Source organism: Coregonus lavaretus, assembly GCF_964263955.1.
Source record: "Coregonus lavaretus genome assembly, chromosome: 18".
In the NCBI taxonomy this organism is placed as follows: domain Eukaryota; kingdom Metazoa; phylum Chordata; class Actinopteri; order Salmoniformes; family Salmonidae; genus Coregonus; species Coregonus lavaretus.
The window spans coordinates 25499404-25510519 of NC_140005.1; the positions used below are offsets into that span (position 1 = coordinate 25499404).

Genomic DNA, 11116 nt, shown 5'->3' on the forward strand with positions numbered 1-11116 from the left:
CTTACATGAACATGGCATGTAATTATTATGTGAGCCTTATAAGGAACGTATGTACAGTGCCTTCAGAAAGTATTCATACCCCTTGACTTATTCCACATGGTTGTTACAGCCTGAATACAAAATTGATTAAATTGTTTTGTTTCTGTCCTCACCCATCTACACACAATACCCTTTCATTTACATAAGTAGTCACACCCCTGGGTCAATACTTTTGGAGAAGCACCTTTGGCGGCGATTTACAGCTTTGAGTCATTTTGGGTATGTCTGTATCAGCTTTGCACATCTGGATTTTCTTCCTTGCATATTTTCTCAAGCCCTTAAGTTAGATGGGGAGCGGTGGTGAACAGAAATCTTCAAGTCTTTCCACAGATTTAATGGGATTCAAGTCTGGGCTTTGGCTGGGACACTCAAGGACTTGCACATTCTTGTTCTGAAGCCATTCCAGCGTTGCTTTGGCTGTATGCTTGAGGTCATTGTCCTTTTGGAACGTAAATCTTTGCCTCAGTCTAAGGTAATTTGCACTCTGAAGCAGGTTCTCATCAAGGATTTGCCTGTATTTGGCTCTATTCAATTTTCCCTCTATCCTTACCAGTCTCCCAGTCCCTGCCACTGAGCTGTGCCTGGTTTTCTCCAGACATAGAGCTTTGCATTCAGGCCAAAGAGTTCAATTTTTGTCTCATCAGACCACAGATTATTTTGCCTTATGCTTTGAGTCTTTCACGTGCCTTTTTGCAAGCTCCAGGTGTGCTGTCATGTGCCCCTTTCTCAAGAGTGGCTTCCGTCTGGCCATTCTCCCATAAAGCCCAGATTGGTGAAGTGCTATAGAGACAGTTATCCTTCTGGCAGGTTCTCCCATCTCAGCCAAGGAACTTTGTAGTTCTCTCAGTGGTCATTGGGTTCTTGGTCACCTCCCTAATTAAGGTCCTTCTTGCCCGGTTGCTCAGTTTGGTCAGATGGTCAGCTCCAGGCAGAGTCTGGGTAGTTCCATATTTTTTCAATTTCCCAACGGTCGAGACCACTGTGCTCTTGGAAACTTTCAGGACTCTAGAAATTGTTTTATACCCTTACCCAAATATATTCCTCATCACAATTCTATCTCGGAGATCTACGGACAGTTCCTTGGTCTTCATGGTATAGTTTTTGCTCTGACGTGCACTGTCAACTGTGGGACCTTATATAGACAGGTGTGTTTCTTTCTAAATCATGTCCAAACAATTGAATTGGCCACAAGTGGACTCCAATCAAGTTGTAGTAATGTATCAAGGATGATCAAAGGAAATTGGATGCACCTGAGCTCAATTTGGAGTGTCATAACAAAGGGGTGTGAATACTTATGTAAATTAGATTTCTGTATTTCGTTTTCAATAAATGTGCTAAAATGTCAGTGTTTTCACTGTCATTATGTGTAGATGGGTAAGGATTTTTTTTTTTTTTATTCATTTTGAATTCATGCTCTAACACAACAAAATAAGAATGGAATAAGTCAAGGGGTATGAATAATTTTCTGAAGGCACTTTTTGCTAACTCCAGGCGCCATATCCTGATCTTAGATCCATACACCATGCTTTAACCTTTATGTAAATTTTACTTCGCTTCCCATTTTAAATAGGATATGGCTCTAAATGAATGCTGGTTTAGGGTGTATTTGTTTTTTCCTAATCAATATTTGACTTTTGATCAATTTGACCCGTCTGGTACTATACAAGACTGATTTAATTGTTCAAAAGCGTAGCAATTACTAAGCGGTAAATGTCTTCTTTTTCTTATTTACCATAAAACTGCAGTACCTCGGGCCTTCCGAGTGGCGCAGTGGTCTAAGGCACTGCATCGCAGTGCTAGCTGTGCCACTAGAGATCCTGGTTTAAGTCCAGGCTCTGTTGCAGCCGGCCACGACCGGGAGACCCATGGGGCGGCGCACAATTGGCCCAGCGTCGTCCAGGTTAGGGGAAGGTTTGTCCGGCAGGGGTGTTCTTGTGCCGTCGCGCACTAGCAACACGTGACGGGCCAGGCGCCAGGTGAATGGTGTATCCTCCGACACAAGCGGGCATTGTGTCAAGAAGCAGTGCGGCTCGGCTGGGTTGTGTTTCGGAGTGGGTTGTGTTTCGGAGGACGCACGGCTCTCGACCTTCGCCTCTACCGAGTCCATAGGGGAGTTGCAGCGGTGGGACAAGACTGTAACTACCAATTGGATACCACGAAAAAGGGGTGAAATAATTTTTACAGAACTACAATACCTCATAAGTTGATAGAAAACCTATTTGTCTAGTATTGGTTGTTTATAGGCGTCCTGTTGCTCAGTTGGTAGAGCATGGCGCTTGCAACGCCAGGGTTGTGGGTTCGATTCCCGCGGGGGGCCAGTATGAAAAATGTATGCACTCACTAACTGTAAGTCGCTCTGGATAAGAGCGTCTGCTAAATGACTAAAATGTAAATGTAAAATGTTGTTCTAGACCCCCTCTCTGTAGTTTGGCTTTGAAAGCAGCCATCAGACACTTTGGTTGTTCTGACTGTCAGAATCTGTGGAATGTCAGACTGAGTTGTCATGGAGTCGGGCAAACCCATGTTAATGTATTTGACTGAAATGTGCAAATTTGAAATATTGATATCTATAAGGTATCCACTGCAAATGCTAGCTTATTTTATTAACTAGTCAAATCATTGACCTTATATGAAAAATAATGCCCTCAAACCCTTGCTTGTGTAATTTCACCAACTTGTTTCCCTTTTGTGATATTCAACTATTTCAGAGATCTAGAATTGTAACAATGTTCAGGGTTCTAGAAATGTAAGATGTGTGAGAGGTATTTGGTGTAATTAATGACAATGGTTAAATATGCACTGATTGTCTGTATCTAATCAGCTTTTTCACAAAAAATAATTGTTATTCTAGAAAAAACTATAAAGCTATTTACAGGTTGTCCCTTTGCTCACCAGGAACTAGTTCTGTACAGTTCAGAGGTATACCTGGCTGGAGTAAAATAGATTTTAATGCTCGCGCCGATATTGTCCATATTGTTGTGACGTTACTGTGTGACCCTTAGCAGTGGTGGGTTGTGTCCCCTTAAACAGGGGACCTGAACCACATGTTGCTGACCTTTTCAGCTCACTAATAAGCTCACCAATTTGCCTTACCCAATCTAACTGTATCCCTAAAGTACTTGTTCATTGGAACACTTCAAGGAGAGATGCTGACATTACTTTCTTGTAACCGAGAAATAAATCAAATAAAGTGTTTCCTAGTTAGGGTCCTTCTCTACAAAGTGGCATACTATGTTGGTAGTCACATGGTACACCTTTTCAACCATTTCTGGTTTGTATACTTTTTTTTCATGTCACCTTGTTGAATCTTGAAAGCTTATTTAATTGCTATCTCCTGCAGATGATGTAATACTTTAAGAAAATGCAAGTGTTTAATAATTGGGTAACCTTGTAAGCATTAGAAATGTGCGTACATACATTCATGTCTGCTATATTTATGAATACATTCAAGAATGGCTTTAGACTGCTGTAGATAAGTATTGTCTATGTTGATTCAACTGCTTCTCAGAGGCCTCTGTGATTGACTTTGCAAAGTTCAATAACTGTATATTTTGTATTATGTTCTTGCTCCAAAGGAAAGACAGAAAAGAAAATGTTAAAGCTTTGTTCCCTGAACTAAATTGTGCTATTTGTGTTAAGTCGATTGAACAAATTGCATTCCTTGCTTATGAATGTGTTTTTTCTCCTCTTTCCCTGAATCTCCTCAGCGCCTTTCCTTCCTTATTTCTTTCATTTTGTTAGCCTTTGAAGTTTGAAATAAAATGTATAGTTTGCAGAATGTATCACTAAATAAATGGGTTGTTACCTTGCATAGCTCTTCTCATTTCATCTCTTGATCTGTTCAATTAATTGTCACATTAAAAAATGTATATAGAATAATTTAAAACTCGATGTCAGACCTGATCGGTTCCTTCATAAAAGACCAATGTAAGACCCACCAACACACTTAAGTACTGATTCATGTTTTTGCGATACAAAAAGTACATCCATTCCAATAACTTTTGATAGTGTATGACGAGGCCATGTTTTATCATGCTATCTAGATGAAGTGATGTTCTTACCAGTCATTTGTAAAGGCTTCCAGATTGTGAATTAGTGTTAATATATTTGCCCCCCCCCCACCCCTTGGTTTGGAATAAAGGTGGTCTCTAAAACAGGGGTACTTAAATACTATTTGATAAGGTCCGGTCACACACATTTTCTAGGTGGCAAAGGTCTCCGGATGAATATAGTCATTTATCGGTATAGTAACAAACCTCCACCTCGCAACCAATTCAACCCCCAAACTGTTTAAACTGTTCACACCCGTCATGTTGGCAGAGAGAAAAAATTGCAGTTTTAAATCTTATTTCCTTTAATTCTACACATTATGCCATGGAGCGAAGGAAAAATGTAGCAATTATAAAGCACATTTCATTGCAATTCTACAACTTCCATGTCTTATGTGCATGTGTTCATATGATACCAGGAGTCGAATCCCAACCAAATTTTTAAAATAAAGAATTAATATTTTTTGGGAGGTCGGGACCCGCAGTCTGTATTGACCCCCTTCTATGTCCGGATCCGGCCTGCTGTCCATCCGCCTGTTGAGAATGGCTGCTCTAAAAGATCAATTCTAACTGTAATTGATTGTAGCCAACCGATCTGACCTTTTTGTTAACTGATTATACTGCAGCACTACTTTTGGACTGTGCTGCTGAATGCAGCAGTCATGCATGGACAACAGAGGAGTGGAGTCAATGCCATATGGGTGTAATTGTAGCACTGCCAGCTTTGTGGAGTGTTTTACCCTGTTGTGGCGGATGTTGTAGTAGTGTGTAATACAGTAGACTGGTGATGAATTGTAGGGTTTATTGCTGCTTTTATTCAGTGCTACGCATTCACATAATGTATGTATTCACATACATTATGTGGTATTCATAACCCTTGACTTATTCCACATTTTGTTGTTACATCCTGAAATCAAAATGGATTAAATTACAAAAAATATCACGCATCTATTAATAATTAATTAATATGCCATTTAGCAGATGCTTTTATCCAAAGCGACTTACAGTCATGCGTGCATACATTTTTGTGTATGGGTGGTCCCGGGGATCGAACCCACTACCTTGGCGTTACGAGCGCCGTGCTCTACCAGCTGAGCTACAGAGGACCACATCTACACACAATACCACAAAATGACAGTGAAAACATGTTTTTAGAAATTGTTGCAAATGTATTTAATGAAATACAGAAATATCTAATTTACATAAGTATTCACACCCCTGAGTCATTACTTGTTAGAATCACCTTTGGCAGCAATTACAGTTGTGAATCTTTCTTCAAGCTCTGTCAAGTTGGTTGTTGATCATTGCTAGACAGCCATTTTCAAGTCTTGCCATAGATTTTCTAGCCGATTTAAGTTAGAACTGTAACTAGGCCACTCGGGAACATTCAATGTTGTCTTGGTAAGCAACTCCAGCGTATATTTGGCCTTGTGTTTTAGGTTATTGTCCTTCTGAAAGGTGAATTTGTCTCCCAGTGTCTGTTGGAAAGCAGACTGAACCAGGTTTTCCTCTAGGATTTTGCCTGTGCTTATGTATCTCTGTTCTGGTTCTTTTTATCCAAAAAAAAAACTCTCTTGCCGATGACAAGCATACTCCTAACATGATGTAGCCTACACCATGCTTGAAAATATAAAGAGTTGTACTCGATGATGTGTTGGATTTGCCCCAAACATAACGCTTCGTATTCAGGACATAGTTAAATTCTTTGCCACATTTTTGCAGAAACGACAATGTTGTGGCCCCGTGTAGCTCACTTGGTAGAGCATGGCGCTTGCAACGCCAGGGTTGTGGGTTCGTTTCCCACGGGGGCCAGTATGAAAAAATAAAATAATTATGCACTCACAAACTGTAAGTCGCTCTGGATAAGAGCGTCTGCTAAATGACTAAAATGTAAATGTAAAATGTTGATCAATCCTCAGTTTTCTATCACAGCCATTCAAATCTGTAATTGTTTTAAAGTCACCATTGGTCTCATGGTGAAATCCCTAAGCAGTTTCCATCCTCTCCGGCAACTGAGTTAGGAAGGACGTCTGTATTTTTGTAGTGAATGGATGTATTAATACACCATCCAAAGTGTAATTTAAGTCACCATGCTCAAAGGGATATTCAATGTCTGCTTTATTTAATTTATTTTTTATCTACCAATAGGTGCCCTTTGCGAGGCATTGGAAAATCTCTCTGGTCTTTGTGGTTGAATCTGTGTTTGCAATTTAATGTTCGACTGAGGGACCTTACAGATAATTGTATGTGTGGAGTACAGAGATGAGGTAGTCATTCAAAAATCATGTTAAACACTTATTGCACACAGTGAGTCCATGCAACTTATTATGTGACTTGTTAAGCAAATGTATACTCCTGAACTTATTTTGGCTTGCCATAACAAAGGGGTTGAATACTTATTGACTGAAGACATTTCAGCTTTTCATTTTTAATTAATTTGTAAAAATGTCTCAACATAATTCCACTTTGACATTATGGGGTATTGTGTGTAGGCCAGTGACACAAAATCTCAATTTAATCTATTTTAAATTCAGGCTGCAACACAACAACGTGGAAAAGGTCAAGGGGTGTGAATAATTTCTGAAGGCACTATAGCTCAAATTAGGTTGAGCAGGTAGGGTGCAATATCCCTCTCTTTTACACAACAATTAACACATTTCATATTATACACCGATAATACACATGAACATTGATTCCCATGCCTGCATGTATGTTTGCATTTGTCCCATAACCCAAGTGTGGTTGCACATGTGGACTCTAGCTTAGCATGGACGCATTGGCCCTGCCATGGATATTGCTCGTCTGTGTCTGCCTGCCTGCATCCGTGGTGTAGTTGCAGCTCAGGGGATGGTCCAGGGCCATCCACGGCGACTGAGATTAGGAACCGTGGGAGGGATTACTTTAAATGTCAACATAATGTCATGAGCCGTGTTAAAAGGTCAAACGTTCAAACGGTGCTCAGTGCCAAGCCGTTGATAGATCAGGTATAATTTGGATTGTTATGATCCCCTGAATGGTCTGGTTGGGGGAGGGGAGCAGAGCCATGCTCATTTAGCCCTGATTTAGTCAATACATAATTTAAATGTAAAGCATGTACTTTTATATAGTCCGGTTTGTTTTGAGAAGAATAGAGTAAGTGTATCCGATTCAAAGTAACATAATACCGTAAATTAATGAATAATTTATATCAAAGATTTGTTGTGATGCAATTCATCATCTGTTTCTTTAACGATCCTATATATCATCTGTAAATGGCACTGTACTTAGCCATTTATAGACATCTCCATTTCTGGAATTTAAATTAGATAAAGGTAGTTTTTCTTCCGTCCCCTTCTCCTTTTCAGATCTGTGAATGTGACTGGAGGAATGACCAATGTCACAGTTACTGGTAGATCTGCATCCAGCCAGCCAGAGGGGGGCAGTGTTATTAACTGTGTCAATTAGAGTTGTGTGGAACCACACATTCTCACTGACAAAACAGTAGTGGACAGTGAGCAGACATTCCACTAAAGTTATTGATCAGTGTTTTCAGAGTGGTGTCTGAATTATTTGATGACACAGTTCTCAAAGACCATGTCAAGTACTTTGTCCCATATTTTAGCTTTTGCTTAAATTCCAGACGAGACCATAACTCACCATTGGGTGAATATATGAATGTTACATTTCCTGTAGTTCTTTTCTATTTGCATTTTGAGATGTGTGTAATGTGGCTGACTCATTAGATCCGAGGCCACCTGCGTCTCATACTGATTCAAGCTGCCCTGATATTTCTCCACTTCAAAAAGCGTCCGCATCAGCAGCGACCATCAAATGGAGCTGGCCTGTCATCCGCCTGGCATTGTTTAGCGCATGTCATGCTCTGTTTCTCATGTCAGGAACCCATTTGAGCCTGACTAATGCAGACACAGCAGAAAGAGGCGGGGGCGGCAGGGCTCAATGCATACTCTGCATTTGGTTTTTATGAACTGAGGTCACTGATTCCTGTAATTGTTAGTTAGCTTTGGAACATATTTTCTCTGAGTAGCCAAGTAAGAAAGACCTGAAACTGAATGCCATCCCTTTAGAGGATAACCATTTCTCCTGGATGGTATATAGCGTGTTCATGGGCAGGTAGACATGCTGACCTTAGCTCATTGATAATGATTGAAGTTGGCCATACAGTAGCTCCTAGAAATGCAGTCAACCAAGTTCAAAGCCAACAACACTTAATGAAAATATTGCTGTGAATCAACATTCAACCTTTTTGACGACTGCATGGCTTTTCATCTCCTTTTTGTCTTGTTCACCTATAAACCTCTCTCTCATCTTGCTCGGTCTACCTCTCTCCGTTTCCTCTATCCGTGAGTGTACTTGTTGCCCGAGGTCAGTTTGTCACAGAGAGCCAAGCTTTTCTCACTTGGTCACAGCGATTCAATGATGGGAGTGTACAAACAAGCGTATCAGGCAGGGATGACATCTAGCTGTTCTCTCCCCTCCTCCTCTCTCGCCCTTTCCCCCTCCCACAGACATACACACTGTATCTCTCTCACATACTCTCTCTCTCTCTCTCTCTCTCTCTCTCCCCCTCCCGTTTTTTCTATCACGCTTTCTCTCACACATACACACAGGCATTGTGGGAGTTTGTGTCCCACTTGTGAGGTGGGTTACACAACCCCCTGCCCTGGGAATCCCAGCCCAGCTCATTATCCTGCACCCCTGAGACGCGGATCACTGTAAATTAGGACACCAAACGAGACGGCCTCATTAAGGGCTCACGGATGCACTCATTAGCATCAGCACCTTTCCTCGTTAGGCCCCGTATCAGCATTCTCTCTCTCTCTCTCCCACCAAATTGTGTCCTGTCATTCCTCCACACTGACTGGAAGGTTTAGTATTAATGTCAGATATGGCCCACAGGTCACCACTGTTGTTTTTGTCCAGTTATGGGACTGATTGATTTATGTCAGCTTGAAATTTTGATATGTGACCCCCCCAGCCTCCCTCCCTCCCTTCCCCCTACAAATATCACTGCAGGGAAATAAATCCATTATTAGGATCCCCCTTGTTTTGATAAAGCATGACAGTCGAGTTGCGTCAGGGATTCATTATGTGATGGAGCATGGAAACTCTCTTCTTGTCACATCTCCTGTGTTCTTTCAGAGTTCACAGCTTTTTCCTGCCTTGTACAAAGCCTGGTCCTTAGTTCCAACTTCATGCTTGCCTATTGTATCAGATTTAGTGAGTTTATTATGATTATTATTTATACTTTTACTTGATGTAAACTGCACCATTCAGCCATCTGCTTATTACAACTTTAATAATATGCTATCACATAGCATCAGCATTCCCTTTGACTGGAAACTGACCTTGCGTGTTCAGCATCATTTCAAGCTCTACCTGCTGTTCTGTTCATTCCTTTCCCTCCCCAAGATCAAGTGTACTATTTGTTCTTATTTAAATGTGTTGATCAATACATGGCTGACAGTGTTTTTTCTCTGTAGCTGACTACTGAAGCACCTGTTTTAACTAAGCATGGTCCGTGTCTGTCTGTCTGTCAGCTTGTGCTTTCTGCTTTGTGTTTGTGGACTGTGCTGTAGTGAGGTGGAAGGGTTTATCTCTGTTTTAATTTTTGAATTGCCTCTGGCCTTCAGTCAGTGGTTGTTTTCTATTCTCGGAATGCAATGCGGAAGTCCGTTTTTTCCTTTGTACCTCTGAGAAGGATATTTTCTGTCCCTCTGCATACAGACAGTTCTTAGGTTTTTGCGTCTCTTGTTAGCATGCAATCAGTCATGTTTGGTATCCATGCCCCTGCATGCTGTTAGTTTCTCTATTTCTCCATCCTTCACCTACATCCTCCCCTTTTCCTCCCCAGGACATCCTCTTCTTCCGGGGTTTCAGCTAAAACAGGACCTAAACCGATGATCTCCACCCACCTTTTCCCCTGAGTGTTTGCTGTTGTCTATTGTCAGATCCTGAAGTGTTTTAACTATTATTTTCTCACACATATTTTATGACTTTGAATACACCGGCCCCCTTCCTGCCAAAGAGGCTGAGAATAGTCTGAGAATCCATCAGTGAATCCTCTCCTGTCTGAATCGATCACATAACATAATTCCAACCAATAGGGCTCTATCCTGAATTGAGATTAATTGGTGCAACCTCTGGTGGTAATGGCAGATTTTCACCATCATCAGGGGTTTGTGTGCTCACCTCAAGTCAGAGTATGGCCCATTGTAAATTGTGTTCTTGCTGTCTTCCCACTGTGTGTGACGAGTGCGTCAGCTTGGAAAAGGCCAAGACATTCTATGTCATCTCTGGGATGTTTGACTAAATAGGAATGTGGTTATTCAACAGGAGTCTGGCCTCTTACAGGTTTTATCTGCTCACTAAATACAAGAGCATTATCATGGCAACCCAAAGGCCTTTGGCTGTTGCAGACATAGTGCCCTATCATGTCAGGCTAGCTTCTAAACCACAAGACTTGCCAACAGTCTAAATGGTTCTCTCTTTATGATGTACTGTATTTTGACGAGTGCTTGTAATGTTTATTTCAATGTGTTTGGGTAAAGAACATCTTGACCATGTGTCCTGAGCCAGTGTAAAAAAAGAGATTAGGAAGAGGGCTTCCTCAGACTTGGAACCACACATATAACACGCTCAGTGATTCTCTGTTTGATGTTTAGTGCCCAACACCTTGTCCAGAGCGACATTAATAAACTCGTGAGCAGATGACACTCTTTCTCGAAATCTCTTCTTGTGTGGTTGGATGGTTGTTTGGTTGGTAGGTTTGTGTGTGGTTGGTTGGTTTGTAGGTGTGTGGTTGCTTTGTGTGTGGTTGGTTGGTGTGGTACCCATGCTAACTTAGGCTCATTGGTATTCGTAGTGGGTAAGTATCTGGGGGGAAAAAGGTCACTTTTCACCCTTTCACTGACACCCGAGGGGTCAAGCGTCCTCGTTGTGTACACTCACAAAGACAGACAGACCAGTACACTATATTGAACCTCTGATTTGGTTATTACAAGCAGTATATATACTGTATGAAGAAATAT

At 41.2% G+C, this 11116-nt stretch overlaps 1 protein-coding gene across 1 annotated transcript in view; it reads left to right on the top strand.

Annotated features, from left to right (window-relative positions):
• LOC311146093 (protein phosphatase 1A) overlaps positions 1-10799 on the top strand; it is a 32368-nt gene extending 21569 nt beyond the window's left edge. Inside the window, exon 6 of the mRNA XM_084182561.1 lies at positions 9940-10799. Within this exon, the coding sequence (XP_084038687.1) occupies positions 9940-9969 (30 nt within the window). The 3' untranslated portion in view covers positions 9970-10799. The remainder of the gene's footprint in view (positions 1-9939) is intronic.
• The last annotated feature ends 317 nt before the right edge of the window (positions 10800-11116 follow it).